At 46.7% G+C, this 22,861-nt stretch overlaps 1 protein-coding gene across 1 annotated transcript in view; it reads right to left on the bottom strand.

The window, feature by feature from the left end:
- Window positions 1-2,171: 2,171 nt before the first annotated feature.
- Window positions 2,172-22,861, bottom strand: part of CRCP (CGRP receptor component) — a 39,487-nt gene continuing 18,797 nt past the window's right edge. The window contains exons 5-6 of the mRNA XM_032872359.1: window positions 7,584-7,641; window positions 2,172-2,419 (exon numbers count right to left, since the gene is read on the bottom strand). Coding sequence (XP_032728250.1) covers window positions 2,273-2,419; window positions 7,584-7,641 — 205 coding nt within the window. The 3' untranslated portion in view covers window positions 2,172-2,272. The remainder of the gene's footprint in view (window positions 2,420-7,583; window positions 7,642-22,861) is intronic.

Raw genomic sequence — 22,861 nt, 5'->3', positions numbered from 1 at the left:
AAAAAAAAAAGCAAACTGAGATTCTAGGAAAGCCCGGAATAACAAAGGGAGACTGGTCGACCTAAAAATATATCTAGCTACAGTGACGGAGCCCTACACTGGCAACAGTTCTCAAAACTCTGCCTTCCTCACATGCCTGACCTAGATCCCCTTAGAGCTGCCCCTCCTAGGGTGACCAGACACTGGGAGTCAGCCTCTGTACGGGGACATAATTCAACTGTCAAGAACACATTCCGTAACATGCACAAAGGTCAAGGACAACAAACACATGGATGTGCTTTCTTCTTTTTAAAGAATACAATAGTCATAGGGTCAAAGATGAAAACCACACAGAAGGATATAAAATGAAAAGATTCCCAGGCTCCCCCGCTCTCCTTCCCAGATGGGATACTGATTACATTTCCTGTGCAAATTATCTTATTTCTGAAATGTTATTAATATGACAGAAATATTGGAGCGCCTGGGTGGCTCAGTGGGTTAAGCCTCTGCCTTCGGCCCAGGTCATGGTCTCAGGGTCCTGGGATCAAGCCCCACATCGGGCTCTCTGCTCGGCAGGGAGTCTGCTTCCCCCTCTCTCTCTGTTTCTCTGCCTACTTGTGATCTCTGTCAAATAAAATAAATAAAATCTTAAAAAAATATATGACAGGAATATTATGCAGAATATGTTTCTTCTAAGTCTTCCAGAGCCTGCCTGCCTTCATCAGAAATGGAGGTTAAATTCAGGTCCCAAGTATTGAAACTTGAAATTTTCCTGCAATCTAAAACAGATTTCAGACCTAAATAGATTCGATTTCTTTTTTTAATAAAAAATTCACACATTTTACCTTTTAAGTCAGATTTTATTTCTATTCATGGCAAAACAAACTCTTCAAATATTTATAAAAATACCAAAAGTTGGCAGTCACTTGGAAACAATTTATTATTAACTAGATTAATCCATTAAGAAAATGCACTGAATACACTCAAGGTTAAAATGAAACAGTGACACGGGTTCAATGCCTTGACAAATAAATCAACAGTTCCTGGTAAAACTCCCAATACCGAAGAGAAGTTTAAAAACAAATGCCCTTCGAATTCTAGTTTTGTGCCTGTAAACAGGTCTCAGCTGATCCTCAGTGATAAGCTTAACGACCACATCACTGTGACTGGCAGGGTTGGGGGTGGTTGAAATAATCTTGTAATTACAAGGGCGTGGGAAGTAATCCAATTAACAGCACCAAAAAATACGTAATCTCACAATAAAAGGAGCACTGATTTGAAAAATTAATGTCTGTGGGCATTTTCTTCCCCAAATGGGGGGGTAGAGCAAATGTGGGCAATTACTGTTCAGCAATATTCCCATGACCTAAGGCAACCACCCGTCTGGGGCTACTGAACTCTCCAAACCTCGGTATCAGCAAGCTCCTCACATGGTCCTTCTCCCAGGACCCGGAACTGGAGCGCTGAGGCCACTGCCACCGCCAACAAGCTCCAATTCTCATTACCAGGCTCTACTCCTTCATATCCGGTCCCTATCTGTGCCCCCTCTAATGACGCAACAACCCACCCCTGCGCTAGCACAGCCCACCTGGCCTCGGGGTGGGCAGGAGACGCACACGGTCCTAAAGGCAGCCGGCGCTGGACTTCTGTCACCGCTGTCCGCGGCCTGCTGTGCGGCTCGTCCACTGGAACCAGGGGACACCCTAACCTTGCAGACTAAGTAGTGAACTCGTGAACAACAGCCTGCCAGGCCTCTCTTCTCTTATCCTTGCTGTTCTCGAGGAAGAGATTCCTCTCCGTGAGCCAAGTCCAGCGGCTCATTCCAACCTACAGCTACGACGTGTGGCTCCGGGAGTGTCTGGCCATCTGCCCGGATTCTCCCCGCTCGGCCCCCCACAACGGCACTCAGCGCCCCTGTCGGGAAGCGCCGAGAGCAGCAGATGACGCGACTAGGACACGGCCCATCATAGGCGACACAAGCAGTCCTCCTGCTGCGTATGGGGCCTGGCCACGACGATGGCAAAGGCCACAGAAGAGACATTTTTACCACGGGGGGTTGCACGGTCACCGTCCTGACTCTGTCCGCCTCCCTTCAGCCTCCGTCGGTCTTCACCACGCTGCGTCTCCCGGAGGCACGAGGACCTCTTCCAAGCTTGCTTTTGTGGTTTCTCCGGCCAACCGGGCAGCCAGGCCGGCTGGGACGGAGGGTGAAACCCTGAGCAAGTCTCTGGGAGGCCGGGAACCGGCTGCTGACTTCTCAGGGTCTTGAGGCGGCCAGGCCGGCCGAGCCCCTCTACGCGGCGTCCTCGTCATCCCCCGCCACGTCGTCCGGGTTCCTCTTCCGCTCGGCCTCCGGCCCCGCGGGCAGAACGCTGGTCACGGTGTGGAGAAGAGCCTCGATCTGCTCCTCCGTGAGCCGCTCTTCACTCTCCTCCACCATCTGCAGAAGGAGACCTCGGAGGGTTACGGTCAAGCCGCACAGGCCAAGTCCGGCCCGCCTTCCCCACCCACGCCGGTCCCAGTCCGCTGCCCTCCGGCGCGCCGAGCTCGGGGCCTGGCTCCAGAGCCCCCTCGGGGCTCTCAGTCCTCTCCGTCCTGGTGGGAGGGAGGGAGAAGCCGACTCAAGTGCCTAAGCCACCGCTCAAAATGGGTCGAGGCAAAAAGCGAGCTGCAGGTGAGCACTTTTCCTCAAAGAAACAGAAAACTCTACCAGTCCTACACCCACCCACATGCACACGTGAGTCTGCTGTATGTGCCAAGAAAACCCACCTCTGGCAAGTGAAATGGCCCTTTACATACTTCCGGATTTCACAAGCACAGCTGAACTCAGGAATCCTACCAGCAACTCATCTGATGGTGGCCCACTGCGTGCCAATGGCTCCTCTGCTTCTCCGCATCCCCACTCCCACCACCAGCAGCTCTTCCGGGAGCTCCCGTGCTTGACCGCACACAGCACTTCCCGTCTGGTACTTCTCTCAACCCTCCCAACAATCCCGGCCAAGGAGAGGATGGAAATCCCAAGCCAGGCCTGCCCGACACTTACCACCTACGATCAACCTAACACACGCCATGTGGCCCTGGTCCTCTCCTGGGAATGTGGAGCAGGAGTCTGACGAGTGACGGCTGGGGAATGACCCCCGCTGTCTCACTAAATTAGGTCCACTTAGAGCCCATCTTGACACGTCCTGGAAATCTACACACCAACGACCCACAATTATGAGCCAGTTTTCTTAGCCTCACCTCTAGTTCTCCGTATATTAACGAATACAAACACAGTCAACAATGTTTTTAAGAGTAACACACCGGCAGGCAAAGTACTAACCCATGTTCCCTCAGTGGCACCAGTCATCTATCACAAACAGCTAGACGTGTCCAGGGTTCTGTTCTGCGGCATTTCCCAAAGCAACTCTGAAATCTGCCAACTAAGACCAAGAGGAATTCCGTGAAGAAATCCTAGCAGATTTAAGTAAAACAAACGACAAGCTAGGCTTACAACCATGAAAAGGATTTCAGTCTATCTCACTTCAGACGACAGCAGAGAAGCTGATCAGATCAGGTAATGTGTCCAAGATCACATCACAAACTCCTGGCAAACCACTGGTCTCTTCAAGTTTCTACGACCAGAGAATAATACTGAGTGTTCTAGAGTGGGAGATCCTGAGTGAACCAACGGGACTGCAGTCATATAAAAAGACCATTTCCTAAAGATTCAAAGGCTCCGTAAAATGTAAGCTCTATTGAACAAGAAATGATCCTCAAAAATCCATTTTTTAAACCAGACATATAAAATTAGGGTGTGTAAAAGGAAGTAATCTAACACAGACGGTCTCCAAAATATGAAGGAGTTGGAAAGGGGTACATCCGATTTGATTATTTAATCTTAAGAAAAGATGGTCTCCACGGAGAGAGGAATGTCTCCAAATTCGTGACCTGGCACGTGCATTTAGTTCGGAACTGCTCCCCAGCTCGGGGGAAGCGGGCAGGGAGGTTAAGACGGCTCTGGGACGCTGACAACCTCCCAGCAGTACTCGTGTGGGGCTTTCCCACAGTCACCACCCAGCACGCGGCCGTCCACTGTTGCGTAAGTGCGGGCTCAGCATTACGAAGAAAACCCAACCTGGGCCTTACAGCAAGTAGTGCAAGGTCTTGTGACTTTGGATTCCAGCTCTTTCTAGAGTCCACGGTTTGAAAGAATTTAGTTATATGACTTCTGAGAAGCCTTCATTTTTAGAAGACCAAATAGAGAAGACTTGACCAGGCCACCTTCCTGCATCCCCTCCTCTGGTCTGGCAGATGCAGCGATGGTCAGGCGTCAGCTAATGTGTTCCCGGTGAGAGCGCCAAAGAACAGAAGGTTTCATCAGCACACACTTCTCGGGTCACAAAGTTTTCACACTAAGATTCCCAGTCACAGCAAGAAAACCCAAACCTCATTAAGCAAAATGAAACACATAGACACAAAAAGAAACTCTCAGAAACCAAAAACTCCTCTTGGATCAAGACAAAATGATACGAACAATATCACTCATCACCTTTTCCTCCCAACACAGAGGAAACTGAGGCCAAAATAAGGAAACGCAAAGCACCATCTCAACATCTAAACGCTGAGGTTTCAAGTTGTTCTGAATATAAGGGCGAATGAATGTGAAAATCCCAAGTATTTGCAGATGGGTAAAAAAGAAAGTTTTATCACATACAAATTCCTAGGGGCTGTCAAACTGGCCTGCTATACTCCAAAAATGGTTGCTTCTCATTCTAAGCTGTCAAGGCAAACTTCCTACTTTAACCAAAACAACAAAACAACTCAAACTAGTAACAATGGACACTTCTAACTATTTGACCCGGAACAGTTCACTTAATCTCTCTAACTTTCAAATTTTCTCCTATGTAAAATGAAAGTAATGTCTACAGCAAGGACCAAATGAGAACAAATATTACAGTGTTTTTTGTAAGCCATAAAACTCTTATTTATTCCAAGACATTTAATAATCATTTAAAAAAAGATTTTATTTATTTATTTGATAGATCACAAGTAGGCAGAGAGGCAGGCGGGGGGCGGGGGAACAGGCTCCCTGCTGAGCAGAGAGCCTGACGTGGGGCTCGATCCCAGGACCCTGAGACCATGACCTGAGCCAAAGGCAGAGGCTTTAACCCACTGAGCCACCCAGGCGCCCCTATAATCATTAACTTTTAAAAAAAAAGTATGTTATTTATTTGACAGAGAAAGACAGAACACAAGCAAGGAGAGTGGGAGGGGGAGAAGCAGGCCTCCCGCTGAGCCAGGACCCTGATACGGGGCTCAATCCCAGGACCCTAGGGCCATAACCTGAGCTGAAGGCAAAGGCTTAACCATCTGAGCCACCCAGGGACCCCGATAATCACTGACTTTCAATGGGCATACATATATGGTAGTGCTGTTCAGGACAGTGGCCTGTGAGGTCATGAGGCTCACTGTCCTGTCTGCAGGCCAGAGAGCTCACGAATTGTTCCCATACAAACACACAACAGGGAGTGGCAGAAATCACGGAAGCCGGTGGCTTCCTCCGCCCCTCACAGACAGCAGACAGTCACCTGTGGACCTGTGGATCTCAGCAAATCATGGCTGAGGTGTAACTAAAAGCAGCTTCAGCCTCCAAAACAGAATGCTGGGTGCCGCACATGCTTCTGGACGTGAGGAGAATAAATGAGCCGTTAGGTTATCGCAGGGAATCCTCTGTACTTCACGCCCTGTGTGAAAACCTCATTTCTTATCCCTCGCTTGGGAAAAGAGACACTGCCACAAGCCTTGGTAAATGTTTCGCTACCCTCTGTAGCCAAATCCCAGGCTTGGGAAAAATCGGAGTATAAAATGGTCTGACTGCTGGGAAACAATATACACATGAAGACCTACTACCTACCTGTGAAAAGGAGAAAAGAACAGTCGCAGGGGACACCACACACATCTTCCTTCTTGCTATGCAAAGCACATGGCTTGGAGGAGAAAGTAAGGCTTTGTCAGACAGACCCAATTAGCCCGTCACTAGCACAGACTCTGCTGAGGGCATGAAAGGTGACATACACAAATCCCATGGCATACAGCAGGCACTCTAATTGTACCAAGTAATGACAGAGTTTCTACAGGGATGAGGTCACGCTAATCCTCATCTCCTCTCTCCATCTGACATTAAGCCATGGATAACATATGTTGCTGATTAAAGTTGGAGGAAATAGGACATGTGATCTTTAACCCAGAGGGACATGGATTAGTTTCTTGCTGATTTGTTTGTTTTTTCCTTTCTAAGCTGTATCTCCAGCACAGTTGAAAGCATCAGAATAAGGGTACAAAAAAAAAAAAAAAAGGATTTCTATTTAGCCTAGAGGCCAGTTCCCCCAGAAAGTCACCCTTTGTGGAAGGAATTTTTCTAATTTAATTTTGGGTGCATTCTGAAGGACAGAAACAACACTGGGAAGACAATAAAAGTTATAGTCAAAAACTAAATTCCCGTGACCCTTTCAAAAAGGGTTCTTTATAAAGCGATTCTAAACATCATAGGTACGTCTGGTTACTTTCTTCCACACTTTTCTGAAGGAACTTTGACAAAGGAGAAGTTCTTCTAAAGCTGACTCTGCAAATTCCTCAAGTCTCCTTTTGTTAATTCTCCGATCAGTTTTTTTTTTTCTTAAACCGGCAGTTAAATGGCCTGCCTGATACTTAGAGCTTGGACGGTATTCTCTGCCCTGCACAGCGGAGGGAAACTGCCCCAGGACATCAACACAGCAGCTGCTCGGTTTGTCTCACTGGGCCTCATTTTCATACTCTCCTTAGACCACGTGTGGCTCCTACTCTTTCTGCTTCGCACCATTCTAAAGCCTGTGTCGCCTGTGCAAGTGATCAGAGTCCGCGGAATGGTCGTGTGCCGCGAAACAAGACTATCACGTCTGTGGTTTTAGAAAGTGAACTGACCGCGGTGGGAAACGTAGACTGGAGGGGCCAGACTGAGGCAGGGATGACAAGAGGACAACCGCGAGAGCCACACTGAGAAGTGACAGAAATGGACACGGTGCAGCAGGGAGAGAAGAGAGAACAAGGGAAGACAGAAGCAACGGAACCTAGGGACTGAGTGTGTAGACCAAAGGCAGAGGATGACTTCCAGGTTTCTGGCTTAGAAGACTGGGCCAGGAGGCTGAGAGAGCACGGGAGGAAGGGCACATGTGCTCCGTGAACCAAGAACAGAAACGGGGGAGCAGGGCTGCAGGGCGGGAGTCAGGGAGGAGAAATTCTGCCCGAGCCGTGGTGAGTCTATTGTTTCCATGCAACATCTGGTTGGCAATAACCCCTACAGGAAACCAGTGGCCAGAACAGGGCAGGACATCAAGGGAGACAAAGAGCCGCTGAGATGCCCAAACCCCGAGAAAGAACTAAATTTCCTCTCATCTCTTACTTTCATCAAGTCCATACCAACTAGGATCAAACTGGTGAGGCCCCCTTCTCTCACGAAATGGGGGTAGTCGGGCCATCTTTTCAAGAAATGGCACGTCCTGCCTTGTCTGTTCTCCACCTTTATCACCCTTCCTCCCTCTCAGGCCCAGAAACCAGCCCCTCACGCTCAGGCCGTCTTCACTCACCAGCTGGATCTCAACAGCAGTCATAGGCCTGTGATTCAACAGCTGAAGCTTTTCAGCTCTGTCAAAAGAAAAGTACAAAGAATTTAAAACTCTTATTCCCTTTAGAATCCTGACTCTTGACCAAACTGTTTAGAGAACGCCGTGTCAGATGACAAATGGGAGAACCCGCTGGAACGTGGCCTTCAGTTTCTTCAACTGTAAAATGAGAGAATGGGAACAGGAGAGCCTATGTCGGAGACTCTTGGAGGGTACAAGTGTGTATCAGAATTCTGACAACAAAAGAGATACTGACTAAAAGAAATGTAACAAATAGCAGAGGTGCAGTCTTAATACACTTTATCGGAAAAACATGAAGAAAATAACATTCTCTTAACCCAGATTCTAGAAAGATTATAAAACAATCTTGGTTGGTTGGTATCACTTAGAAATGGCTGAGAATTTGGGGCGCCTGGGTGGCTCAGTGGGTTGAGCCTCTGCCTTCGACTCAGGTCATGATCTCAGGGTCCTGGGATGGAGCCCCGCATCGGGCTCTCTGCCCAGCAGGGGGTCTGCTTCCTCCTCTCTCTCTGCCTGCCTCTGCCTGCTTGTGATCTCTGTCAAATAAATAAATAAAATCTTAAAAAAAAAAAGAAATGGCTGAGAATTCCTTTTTGAGATTAATATTAAACGTCAGATTTTGACTTATTATCTTAGAAAACAAAAACCAGAACAGGAAGGGGGCAGGGGCTAATGTACAGAGGCACAGGCGTAGTCCTCTACCCACACAGTTCACAGTCCAGCTGGGAAAGGAGACAAACACAAGCGAGTCTTAACAAACATGTCACAGCTGAAGGGAAGAATCTTCACCGGTCACAAGGCCACAGCGAGCTCACTGCCAGAGGGGTGGCTGAAATGTGCGGACTCTCACAGGTGACACAGGACTTAAAAGAAAAAAGAGCTCCAGTGACCACCCCTGCGTAGGTGACAATTTTGAAGTTTCATCTCTCATTCTGACCCGGGAGCTCCAGACTCCTCTTTCAGCTCAACTCAGCAAATATTTATTGAGCTTAAAGACATTCTGAAATGAACAGATGAATGAGCCACAGGCCCACAGCGGCTTTGGGGGAAGCAGCACATTAGCCAGCCGCCCTATGCCGGGGTCTCACCATCTGTACAACAGCAACGATAACAGAACTTGTATCTCACCAGGGGGTTCGGAGGGATGAACATCTTTCCGTTTATACTGCCCGCAGCTACCACTGTTGCTTACTTCCCATATGGCGAGCACACTGAGCGCTCCGACTTAACCGACACTGAGATGGTGAGTAACTTGCCCAAGGTTACACAGCTAGGAAATGGCAGAGCTGGGACTCGGCCATCAAAGCTCATGTTCTTAACCATCTGCTTCTAGTACTCAGTATTCAACACGATGACTGTCACACAGCTATGTCTCCACAAATGGCAGTCATTGGGGAGGCACTTGTAATTAAGTTCTACTCCTCATAATCCCCCAAACATTTCCTCTAGACTCAAAGACGACTTCACAGAGGAGGAAACCCTTGCACTGGGCCCTGAAGGATTTTCTAGGCAAAATGATTACAGGAAAGGGGAGTCAGGACCGGAACAGCCCGACTAAATGGCCAGAACAAAAATTACGGAGTTTTGGGAAACAGCTGCATGAGAGGCTGTGGGACCTGAGGCTGGGTCATCAGAACAAGACCACACGGGCTCCAACCGCAGGGCTGCAGTGACTCTGCGGACACCAGAAAGCAACCGAGGAAAGACGTGACATGCTCTCAGGTGAGAAGAAATGAGGCAGGGCTGGCAATGAGACTGCACAGTGAAGCGCTCCTGGCCACCCCGCGGTATAGTCAACAGGACCTAACAACCGCATCAGTGGGGCGGGGACAGGCGAAGGAAAGAGAAGAGTCAGGGTTCAATGTCAGGCTTTTAGGCTGTTTGGGAAAAATTTATTATTTGAAATCGGAGTTCGAGTTTGTGGTGGTTTCGGAACAAGAAGAACTCTGTCCAGCCACCTGTCTAGTTTCAGGTCTAGTGCGACCAGCAGACTGGACGTATCAGCAAGGAGTCACACGAAACAACGGGAGTGTACCACGGTCCACACCAACTACACAGCAAGTGAAGACCAGGACAGGGGGCGGGGGGAGCAGGTTGACAGTCAGAAGTCACCGGATTTGCCAAAACAGAGGGCACCAGTGGCCTGTGCAAGTAGTTTGGTAGAATGACAGTGGTGGGGACAACTGGATTGTGGGGACTAAGGATTAACTGTGGAGAAATTAACCTTTACTTTTCCTGTAATGCAGTATCACTGCTTTATTAAGACCTTAAAACAGACTCTATTCTACATTTTGAGTATAAAAAAATCCACAAGTGCGCCACAGTGCAAACAGAAACATACAACAGAGGATTTCCATAATAATCAATGGTACAGCCAAAAGCATCACACGTACAGAACCCAACATTTACATGAACTGAAATTATAAAATAAAATAAAACCCAATTTCGGAAAAGAAAAACCAAAGTACTAAGGATCCCGAAACATTCTTAGCTCTAATGAGATTTCACTGGACTCAAATCACTTGGAGGTGAGGCATTCACAATATGACCCCATTAACCCTGCTTGGGAATTCTTAGGAGCCATGAGTGGCTGCATCGGGCAGGCTGACAAAAAATGGCAACCAGATTTTGATCTGAAAACTCCCCTTTATTTGGCTCTAAAGTTATCAGGCTTTTGAAAGGCATCTTCCTCACTGCCCCTCATATTTTTTTTTTTTTTTAAGATTTTATTTACTTGACACACAGAGAGATCACAAGCAGGCAGAGATGCAGGCAGAGAGAGAGGGGGAAGCAGGCTCCCTGCAGAGCAGAGAACGCGATGCAGGGCTGGATCCCAGGACCCTGGAATCGTCACCTGAGCCGAAGGCAGAGGTTTAACCCACTGAGCCACCCAGGCGCCCTGCCCCTCAGATTTTAAACAGTTTGCTTTCAGTACAGTTTGTATTGATGTTCTTTGTTCAAACCAACCTCTGTTTTCCCAGCACCAAAGCAAATTTAGGTTTGGCCCGTGTCTAGTAAAACAACCTGTGAGGGAGGTCCAAGAGGCAGATGCAAAAGCAAAAGCAATGGGGTCTGTGCTTAGGGTACAGAAGGGGTTTCAGAGACTCCCTGTGAAAGTCGAGCTCAAAGACGGCGCGTGGGGAGATGTGAGGTGAGAAGGCAGTCAGTCCGGCTGGCCTGTCCTGCAACTCGGACTCAAGGGGAAACGGCAGGAGGAACAGAAGACTAGGCCTGATGGTGGGACACGCAAAGGACCGAAAGGCAAAGGCAGACACCTGAAGCATTTTACTTCCGACGTGCACCGTAGGTCAAAGACTTAGAGGAAGTAAAGGCCAAGCAGAATGACTCGACAACTTTAATTCTCGGAGGGCGAACGTTCCCTCCAAGCCTGATTTGATAATTTCACGACGGAAAGCCAAGACCAGCGTGGCACAGCACGGCTCCGCAGGAATTTAAGGATGACCCTCGGGGCTATTTCGCCGACGTGGTTTCATGGACGCTGCCTCCCCCGCATCAAAATGCTTCGGGGAGACTCTGCCACCACAGCACGGTTTCTCAGTAAATCTGAAAAGTGCCCAAAGTCGGGCAGCAGAAAGACCCCGCAATGGGAGTCTGAAGCGCAGCGTGAGGCCGACAGGACGAAAGCAGGTGAGCTATGACAGTGCCAGAGGGATGTGACCTCTTTCCCAGCGCACTGGCAGTCTGTCCCTCACCAGATGCCGGAGCCGCCCCTCTACGCCACCCATGAAGAGGTTTCCTTTGCTCTGAGTTCGAAGGACAGTGGCTCCCTGCTGCACGCGGAGCAGCCCCGGGAAGGCGTGTGGCGGGTGGAGGAGGACCGCAGCCAGCGGCAGGCCCGGCCCTGCATGCGGCACCTGCAAAACACCCTCCCTCCGCGGGCACCGCTGTGCCAGGCACACAGATGGGACCAAGTGGACAAGCCGCAGGGACTGTGGAACCTAAAGCCCGTCTGGGTCCTGGGAAGACGCGGTGAGGCATGAGGGGACGTGGTAGGGACCGCGGCAGCCGTGGGTGCGCGAGGCTCAGACGACGGAGCTCTGAGTGGGCAGAAGGAGCATTAGTACGGGCAGCCTGAGGAGGACACAGGTCTGAGGGGACACCGGACGGCCACGAGGCTGCACAGGGTAGACTGGCCGTGCTCGACACTGACCTCTGCAGTTCACAGAGGTCACGGGTCTGGTTCTGCGCAGCATCACAGATCAAAATACCCTCCCGACAGGTAGAACTAAAAGAGCAGCGACAGCCTGGGGACGGCAGGTTCTGGAGGGACACTGCAGCATGGCTGCTGGGTGAGAGCTAAGCACAAGGAAAGACTGAAATTATAGGGGAGAAAGGGAGAAAGACCCTCAGAAAAACAGAAGTCCCACGTTTCGGCAAAGAGGCTCATCATGTTCCACTGAGGCCACAGCACTGTCGGGGGGGGGGGCCAGATCTGAGGGGACCTGAAGGGAAAGGCCATTCATTCACTGGATAATTCTCAGTGAAGGAAGTGAAGTCACCATCTGAGAAGGCAGGAAGGACCCGGAATAAGACCAGCTGCAGGTGTGTTTGTCTTTGAGAGAGGGAAAAGGAGAAGCAGACTCCCCACTGAGCAAAGGGCCCAATGCTGGGCTCGATCCCAGGACCAAGAGATCTTTTTTTTTTTTTAAATTATTTGTTTATTTGTCGGAGAAAGAGCACAAGCAGGGAGAGTTGCAGAGGGAGAAGCAGACACCGTGCTGAGCAAGGAACCCAACAGGACTTAATACCAAGACCCTAAGACCTTGACCCGAGCCAAAGTTAGATGCTGAACTAACTGAGTCACCCAGGTGCCCCCAGCAAGCAGTTTTTGGTTTGTTTTGTTTTTAATATTTTATTTATTTGTTTCAGAGAGAGAGAGAGAGAGAACACAGGCATGACAAGGGGGAGGGTCAGCGGGAGAAGCAGATGCCCTGCCGAGCAGGAAGCCCAATGCAGAACTCCACCCTGGGACTCCAGGATCATGACCTGAGCTGAAGACCGTCGCTTAACCCACTGAGTCACCCAGGTGCGCTCCCCTACCCCCAGCAGGCAGTTTTTTTGTTTTTGTTTTAAAGATTTTATCTATTTATTTGTTAGCGAGAGAGAGTGATCACAAGCAGGCAGAGAGGCAGGCAGAGAGAGAGGAGGAAGCAGGCCCCCCGCCAAGCAGAGAGCCTGATGTGGGGCTCGATCCCAGGACCCTGGGATCATGACCTGAGCCGAAGGCAGAGGCTCAACCCACTGAGCCACCCAGGCACCCCTCCCCCGCTTAGCAAGCAGTTTTAAAGACCCAACTGAGCTGGAAAATAATATGAACCCTCATTCTGAATAAAAGCATTTTAACCATCATTCCCCAACCGTACGAACAAAGAACAGAGGAAAAGAGCAGCTGAATGAATGAGCGTCTCTGCTACAAATCGGTCACAGCGATGGAACTCCGCTCACTGACCGACCGACTGCTGTCCTGCTGGGCTCTGAGCGCTCTCTATCTTGAGCACGGCAGGAGTGAAATCATGGAACCACACTCCCGCAGGCTCCAGCTCGAGGGCCGGGGCTGCAAACAGTCCCCTCTCCCCTCACCTCTAACCAAGCCTGTTTCCACCGTCTCCGCTCTCGCCCCTTCACTTCAGCTCCTGTCCCAACGGATCACCAAAACCCTTTTGCCAAAGGGCCCGGCAACCTCCACATGGACAACTCTAGCGGATGCTCCCCTGTCCTGTTCTGCCCTGTCTCTACACTATCACTCCCTCCTTAAAACTGTCTACTGCGGCTTCCACAAACCACTCTTTCCTGATTCTCTCATCCAACTAGACCTTCATCTCTTTCTAGGCTTTGTCTTCTGCTGCTTGCTTCTGTCGCATTCCCACGGTGCCATCCTTCACCGTCTGACCCCCCTTATATCCAAACTTCACAATCTCACCCGCTACTATAGGTTTTAGGGCAAGTCATCCACGTTTTCATGCCATGTGACCTCAGCTCCAGACCTCTGTAACCAGCGGCCACCTAGATATCTCCTGAACACCTCCGGCCGATGTCAGGCTCAAACATCCCAAGTGAACTGCCTCTCCTTTCCTACACACCAGCTCCATTCTCTCAACTTCTCATCTTGGTAAAGAAGCAGACACCCCGGCCAGAAACCTGAGGGTCATCCTTTACCCCTCCCTCTTACCCACTGCCAGTATTAAGTCACCAAGAATTGAAAACTGTTTGTTCGTTTTTAAAGATTGTTTCTTTTTCAAAATATCCATCCCCTCCTCACCATTTCTATAAGCCCCAATTCTTCTTGGTTAGAGGACAATGGCCTCTACCCCCAGAGGTCTGCCACTTTTTAAACCTATCTTCGTTTACAAATAAAGTACCTTTTAAGAGATGAAAATCTGGCCGCCTCAATATCCTGCTCGTAATCCTCCCACTGTCTCCACAGATTTTGGTACGAGTTTGAATTTCCTTAGTTCAGTCTCCAGAGCCAACTGAAACTTGGTGTTTGTCAATCTCCCTATGTTCACATGCCTTTGCTCTCCCCATGCACTCATACCCCAATTAGATGAGACGAAACACTGCCCAGAAAAGCATCAGGCCACTTGACTCTGTGCCTTCGCACACCACATTCCACATTGCTCAGCGAGAACTAACTTGCCTGCACCTGACTGACTCTTCCTTTATACTAAAATCCAGTGTCACCTCCCAGAGACAAAACGTTACACTCAAATTCTGACACTTCAGTGGGTCTCTCTACCATGATCCTCCTACCACTACACTGTATTCATCTCTGTGTCCCCCAGATAGAGACAAAGCCGGAGGGTAAGTTAAAGAGTTAGGTAGGACCGACTTTCAGGAAAAGTACAAAGAGGAGACAACTGCTGAACACCGGGGAGACCTGGGGCAGGATTCCATGCTCTGAGAGCAGACAGCGTAACCACACGCCAGAGAGCAGGGAAACGTGACAACCTCCCGTCTCCTCTGAGCTTTGCTGGCCCTAGAAGTACATGTCCCACACACGGTGCCAAACCCCAAGAGTAATCTGTGTACAGATGAGTCCCTTTTAAGGACTCTAAGTTATTTTACAAACCCACCTACGGTCCTTCTACTCCTGGGAAGTGTAGCTGCGCGTCTTAGGGAGGAGATCTCGGGACGAGAGCCGGGGCTGAAGCCAGGCTGCAGTTCTCAAGAGCTAAGCCTCAAGCAAGAATCAATGATTAAAGAACCACATGCTTTGGGGAATGAACATGCTATAGAAAAGTAACAGGACTTCGAGTGGAGTCTCATACTACCATGAATAAAGTTATGAAGTTCCTACCAAACCTACTACACCCTCAAGGACTCTAACAGTGCAGGTATTTAAGCAAATTAATAAGGTATAAGGTCTCCTTGTCCCAGGAGACCTGGACCACGTAAGGGCTATTATCGTGAATCTCCTCCCCCAGAGAGGACGGCAGAGAAGAACTCTCAGGAGATACGCAGACAGAAGGGTTAAAGAGCGCTTCAGCAGTTTCTGCTATAAATGGGATTCCTGTCTTCTGTCGCACTGGCTAGCACAAGATGGTCCCGGCCTTGATAGCGTCCAGCAAGCAGCCCCTGGGTCACAGGTACTGTGGAAGGAAAGCCAAGCACCTTGGAGAAGGCTCCCGGCCTCTACAGAGAAAGAAGCCCGCCAGCCCCCTCTCCTGGTTGCTTGGAGAACAACACTGCCTGCCGCTTCCGCATCCCACTGTCAAGGACAACCTATGTGACTATCCCGGCACATGATCTGTCTCAGAAATCAACCACTTAATCAAAGACAGGCACCAAAAAGTCACAAAGAAACTTAAAAATCCTCAAATTCAGGATCACAAATGGTAAAAAGGAACTTCTCTGAACATTATAATCTGCATTAAATTTACACAGATTATGGCCAATCATGAATCATCGTACAAGCCCATTCTCATTTTGGGCTTCTTTCTTTTCTTTCTTTTTAAATTAAACTCTATGCCCAACATGGGGCTTGCACTCCAAGATCAAGAGTCTCTGCTCTACTGACTGAGCCAGCCAGACACCCCATTTGTGGGTTTCTCGAATGGTGGCCAGGTGAGTATTTGTAGCAGAAAAGATGCAGGGATTGGGAAGCAATACATCAGACCAGACAAATACTGAGAAGAGTCTTAAAAACCAACTATGAGGACTTGTGTTGTACATAAGAGAAGAGTGAGACCACCGAAGCCAACCTTTCTGCTGACTACCAACACCAGGACTAAATACAAAAGCAATAACCTGAGGGCTCCGAATGAAAAGTATACAAGAGGAGGAGGACTGGGGAGGGAAATCAACTTGCAGAACTAGTTAGTGTCGGGGAGGACTTGAGTTTCTTTTGCTTTGTTTTCTCTTTTCTCTCATAGCCCTGATCCTGGGGCCACAGAGGAGCTATGGCAGTAGTTCCAACAGGCAGCTAGACTCCAACAGAAATCCCATCTTTCCAGCCAGAACACTGGGGAAAGAGGCCCCTGAGCCCTGGAAATCTGGATGAAACTCACACCTCAGGGGCAGCTCCCCCAGGGAGCCGAGGCAGTGAGTGTAAACAGGAAGAGAGTCTCGGGGGTCCAGAGTGCCAAGCAATACACCCTTTTTTCCCTTTCCTTCCTTGCTTTGCCCCAAGGATGGCAGCAGTAACAACTGTACATGTGGGCAGCTAAATTTTTGAGAGAAATTTAGTACTTGTGGCTAGAGAACCAATGGGGGCCAGGGCTCAAGTGGGTCAAAGAGTATAGGGGCAACCCCAGAGAGGTGCGCTAGAGAAGGGGATTCCCCTGAATCTGAGCATCAATCAGCACAAACCCTAGGTTCAGCCTGAGCTATTCGTGTGCAGAAAAGCCCCAAGCAACAAAAACCAGACTCGGCACAGCAAACACGCTGAGAAGTGAATACGGTAAATCACCACTCCAGTCTCATTTGCAAAAAAGATCCAAAGCTGCAGATCAAAGGTTTTAAAAACTAAACTGACATGAATCTTGACCATGGAAGGCAAGAGACTTGAGGTGTGAACCTAACTGGGTTGACTAACTGCTAAAAGAAACAAACAAAAAAATAGCAACATTAACCAGAGGGTTTTAACAGGGTCCAGAGTCTAAACAGTAATATTCAAAAGGTCCAAGACATAATTCAAAATTAATTTAAAATTACCTCAATGGAGAGAAAGAAAAGACAACTCATTCTCAAAGGAACACATAACCAACAGATAGCAAACCTACAATCACCCATATGTTAGAACTATAAAAGACATTAAAGTAGCTACTATAACAACATTCTTGAAATGAGTGGAATAAAGTAAGTTCTTAGGAAAGAGACAGAAATTATAAATAATAAACAAATGGAAATTTTAGAAGTAAAAAACATAATGTATGAAATAAATTCACTGGCTGGACTTACTAACAAAATGGAGATGACAAAGTCTGTGAATTTATAGACAGATCAATGGAAATATCTTGTTTGAACAACTAAGAGAAGGAAGAAAGGAAAAAAATGAACGGAGAGGATTCCGGCAAAATGGCAGAGTGGAAAGAACCAGGAATCTGCCTCTCTACCACGCAGAAAACAACTGTCTAGACAACTAGACCTAAATGTAAAATGCAAACTATAAAAACTCCCAGATGATCATACAGGAGAACCCTAGATGATCCTGAGTTTGGTGGCAACTTTTCAGCTACAACGCCAAAGACACAACCCATGAAAGAAATAACAGATAAAGTGGACTTCATTAAAATTAAAAACATCTGCTCTGTGAAACACAACATTAAGAAAATGAGAAAACAGACCACAGGCTAGGAGAAAATATTTATGAAAGACACAGGATAAAGGACTGTTATCCAAAATATACAACAAATTCTTCAAACAATAAGAAAACAAACAACCCAATTTAAAAATTACCAAAAGACCTAAATGAACACCTCATCAAAGAAGATACACAGGGGCACCTGGGTGGTTTGGTTGTTTAAACGTCTGACTTCAGCTCAGGTCATGATCTTGGGTCCTGGGATCCAGCCCAGCATGGGGCTTCCCACTCGGTGGGGAGTCTGCCTGTCCCTCTGCCCTTCCCCATGCTCATGCTCTCTCTCTCAAATAAATAAAATCTTAAAAAAAAAAGAGGGACACAGATGGCAAAGATGCTCGGCATTAAATATTATTAGGAAACTATGCAAATTAAAACAAGATACCATTTGGGCGCCTGGATGGCTCAGTTGATTAAGCCTCTGCCTTCAGCTCAGGACATGATCCCATGGTTCTAGGATCCACTCCCACATGGCGGGGGGGGGGGTCCCTACTCAGTGGGGAGCCTACTTCTCCCTCTGCCTGCCACTCCTGCTGCTTGTGCACATGGGCGTGCACACTCTCTCTCTTGCAAATAAATAAGTAAAATCTTAAAAAACAACAAAACAAGATATCATTTTACACCTATTAGAATGGCCAAAATCCAGAACACTAAGATCACCAAATGTTGGTGAGAACTGATGCCTACAGAAACTCTCATTCACTGATGGGGGATGCAAAATGATACAGGCATTTCGGAAGGCCGTCTTGTGGTCTCGTACAAAACTAGACATACTCTTACCCTGTGATCGAGCAAGTGCACTCCTTGGTATTTACCCAGAGGAGCTGAAAACTTACATTGACAAAAAAATCCTGTACACAAATGTTTAAACTAGGTATTTTTGATAACTGCCCAAACTTGGAAGCAACCAAGATGTCCTTTAGTGGATAATGAACTCACAAATTACAGTACCTTCAGACAATGGAATATTCTTTAATGCTAAAAAGAAATGAGCTATGGAACCATAAAAAGACATGGAGGAAGTTTAAAATGCACACTACCCAGCGAAAGACGACAATGTGAAAAAGACGACATATGTAGGGTTCCAACCACAGGACATTCTGAAGAAGGTGAACTATGGAGTTAGTAAAAAGATTAGTGGTTACCAGGGGTTGTGTGTGTGGGAGGGAGAGGTTAACAGGCAGAGCACAGAGGATTTCCAGGTCAGTGAAAACACTCCATTCGATACAACAACAGGGGATATGTGTGTTATACATTCATCCAAGTTCACAGGATGAGCAATTCTAAGAATGAACCACAATGTAAACTACGGACTTCAGGTAATAATGATATGTCAATGGAGGTTTACTGATTGTTAACATAGTTACCAATCTGATGGGGGACAGTGACACAGGGGGAGGCTGTGCATCTGATGCAGAGGGAATATATGAGAAATCTCTTGTCCTTCCCTTAATTTTGCTGTTAACATAAAAGTGATCTAAAAATATAAAGTCTTAATTTTAAAAAAAAGGAGAAAGGACAGAGATGATTCTAGAAAAGTGACAAAGTAAAAAGCACCAGGAATTTGTCTCTCCATCTAGATAATAACTGCACTGGTAGAGTCTGTCTGATGTAACTATTTTGGAATTCTAGAGCCTCTTAAAGGCTTGCAACTTCCAGGGTAAGACTTGGAAGGTAAACTAAAGTTAATTTTGGTCAATTTTAGACCTTAGCACAGTATACCATCCTCCAATTTTATTGGTAGGCAGCTGTACACATGTTCCTAAAGCAGCCTGCATACGTCCTCCTGAAGCCAGAGAGGGCAAAAAAGAACCTGTCCTCCCAAAGGCCTGTGCTCTAGTCACTGACAGCTGCTTCTGATCAGAGGTGCAGGTGATGGCTCCACGTCCAGCTCCCCTCTCAGCATGGAGTCTGCTGGAGATTCTCTCCCTCTGCCCTTCCCCTGCCCTGCTCACTCTTGCTCTAAAATAATTTTTAAAAATTTATATAAAAAGGCAAAGTATCCAAAATCTATAAAGAACTTAGCAAACTCAGCGCTCAAAGAACAAATACTCCAATCAGGAAATAGGCAAAGGACATGAACAGACATTTCTGCAAAGAAAACATCCAGATGGCCAATAGACACATGAGAAAGTGCTCCGTATCACTAGGCATCAGGGAAATACAAATTAAAACCACAATGACATGCCACCTGACACCAGTCAGAACGGCTAAAATTAACAAGTCAGGAAACGACAGGTGTTGGCGAGGATGCGGAGAAAGGAAACCCTCCTACACTGTTGGTGGGAATGCAAGCTGGTGCAGCCACTCTGGAAAACAGTAGGGAGGTTCCTCAAAAGGTTGAAAATAGAGCTACCCTACAACCCAACAATCGCACGACTGGGTATTTACCCTAAAGATACAAATGTAGTGATTCGAAGGGGCACATGCACCTGAATGTTTATAGCAGCAATGTCCACAATAGCCAAACTATGGAAAGAGCCCAGATGTCCATCAACAATGAATGGATAAAGATGTGTGGTATGTACATACACACACACACACACACACACACACACACACACAGGAGTATTACGCAGCCATCAAAAAATTGAAATCTTGCCATTTGCAACAATGTGGATGGAACTAGAGGATATTATGTTAAGCGAAATAAGTCAGTCAGAGAAAGACAATTATTATCATATGAGCTCTCTGATATGAGGAATTTGAGAAACAAGACAGAGGATCATAGGGGAAGGGAGGGAAAAATGAAACAAGATGAAACCAGAGAAGGAAACAAACCATAAGAGACTCTTAATCTCAGGAAACAAACTGAGGGTTCCTGGAGTAGAGGGGAGTGGAGGGGATGGGGTGGCCGGGTGATGGACACGGGGGAGGGTATGTGCTATGGTGAGTGCTGTGAATTGTGTAAGGCTGATGAAATCACAGACCTGTATTCCTAAAACAAATAATACATTACATATTAATAAAAAAAAAATTAAGGGGTGCCTGGGTGGCTCAGTTTTAAGTGTCTGCCTTCGGCTCAGGTCATGATCCTGGGGTCCTGGGATTGAGCCCCACATTGGGCTCCCTGCTCAGCAGGAAGCCTGCTTCTCCCTCTCCCACTCCCCCTGCTTGTGTTCCTTCTCTTACTGGATCTTTCTCTGTCAAATAAATAAATAAAGTCTTAAATAAATAAATAAAAATTTTTAAAAAATTGTTTGCATTGTTAAAATAAGTAAATAAAACCTCAAATAAAGTCCAAGCCAAGACTGCCCTGATACCAAAGTCAGGCAAAGACACCACAAGAAAACTAAAGACCACTAGCTCTTGTGTTGCTGTAAAATCCAAAACAAAATATTAACCTAACTAGCCTATTAAGGGATTACACACAATGACCAAATGGGACTAATTTGAGGAATGCAAGAACTGTTCAACAGGTGAAAATCAATGAAATAAATCACATTAACAAATGAAGGGAATAAAATCCACTTAATCATCTCAGTTGTTGCAGAAAAAGTATGTGACACAATTCACACCCTTTCATGATAAAAATATTTTTAAAAAACTTGGAATAGAAGGGAACTACCTCAACACAACAAAGGCCATATATGAAAAACCCACAGCCAACACCTAGCCAATGGTGGAAGACTGAAAGCTTTTCCTCTAAATCAGGAACATGACAAGGATGTCTTCTTTCACCACTTCTGTGTTCAACACAGGACCAGAAGTCCTAGCCAGAGGAATTAAACAAGACAAAGAAATAAAAGCACGCAAATTGAAAAAGAAGAAAATTATCTCTGTTCACAGACAATATTACGTTATAGGTAGAAAACCTGAAGATTCCACAAAAACCTGTTAGAACCGATAAACAATTTCAGCGAAGTTAGAGGATATAAAATCAATACATGAAAACCAGTTGTGTTTCTATATACTAACAATGAACAATCTGAAAAAAAAATTCCATTTACAATAGCACTGAAAAAATAAAATACTGAGGAATAAACTTAACCAAGGGGGTGAAAGACTCATACACTGAAGACTATAAAATGTCGCTGAAAGAAATTAAAGACACAGTGAGTCCCAAAGAGATATTTATACACTCAGGTTCAGAGCAGCATCATTATGCACAATAGCTAAAAGGTGACAACAACTCAAGCATTTATCAGTAGGTGAATGGACAGGGCGCCTGGGTGGCTCAGTTGGTTGGGCCTGAGCCTTCAGCTCAGGTCATGATCCCAGAGCACTGGGATCGAGTCCCGCATCAGGCTCCCAGCTCCACAGGGAGGCTGCTTCTCCCTCTGACCTCCTCCCCCCTTCTCATGCTCTCTCTGTCTCTCTCTCAAATAAAATTAAAATTAAAAAAAAAAAAAAAAGAAAGATAGATAAATGGACATATAAAATATCACAGTGTTTAAAAGGAAGGAAAGTTTGACACATGCTACAACAGGGATGACCCTTGAAGACATTACAGTAAATGAAATTAGTCACAAAAGGACAAGTACCATATGATCCCCTCAAGGGAGGTGTTCAGAGTTCACAAGGGAAAGCAGACTGGTGGGCATCAGGGGCTAGAAGGCAGGGAAAGTGGAGAGTCATTTAATAAATGCACAGTTGGTTTTGCAAGAGGAAGATGGTCTGTGGGTGGATGGCAGTGATAGCTGTACAACAACGGGAATGTGCCTAATGAACCGCACACTTCAAAATGACTTAAATGGTAAAACAAAAAATTAAAATATTAAATGATATTCAGTTTTTAAAAAGAAGACACACATACATGACTCCACTCAGTATCTAGAGTAGTCAAATTCATACAAAGAGAAAACAGAAAGGTGGCTGTCGGGCTGGGGTGCAGGGGAAATGGGAGTTAACTGGTACAGAATTTCAGTTTTGCAAGATCAAAAACTTCTGGATATTAGTTGTATAGCATATAAATATATATATTTTTAAAGATTTTATTTATTTATTTGACAGACAGAGATCACAAGTAGGCAGAGAGGCAGGCAGAGAGAGAGGAGGAAGCAGGCTCCCCGCTGAGCAGAGAGCACAGTGTGGGGATCGATCCCAGGACCCTGGGGTCATGACCTGAGCCGAAGGCAGAGGCTTTAACCCACTGAGCCACCCAGGCACTCCAGCATATGAATATATTTAACACTAATGAGCTGTACACTTAGAAGTGGTTAAGACGACAAATTTTACCAAATGTAAAAAAATTACACACACACACACACACACACACGCTTCAAAGATGTCTGCCTGTTCAGAGTTCACTTGGGCAAGAGAAGTACATTTAGTTTACTGATACTGTATTATTCAGCAAGAATAGTGTCTGAAATAACATCCATGTTTCTCTCAAAAGAAAATTATTAATTATTCTTAATGAATGACAGAAGCTCTTGGGATTAATCAGCTCTGTACTAAC

This window comes from Lontra canadensis, unplaced genomic scaffold (assembly GCF_010015895.1).
Source record: "Lontra canadensis isolate GAN:19392208 unplaced genomic scaffold, GSC_riverotter_1.0 scaffold45, whole genome shotgun sequence".
NCBI lineage: Eukaryota > Metazoa > Chordata > Mammalia > Carnivora > Mustelidae > Lontra > Lontra canadensis.
Note: the sequence above shows the minus strand (reverse complement) of the source record. Positions and strands in the feature narration are given on the sequence as shown.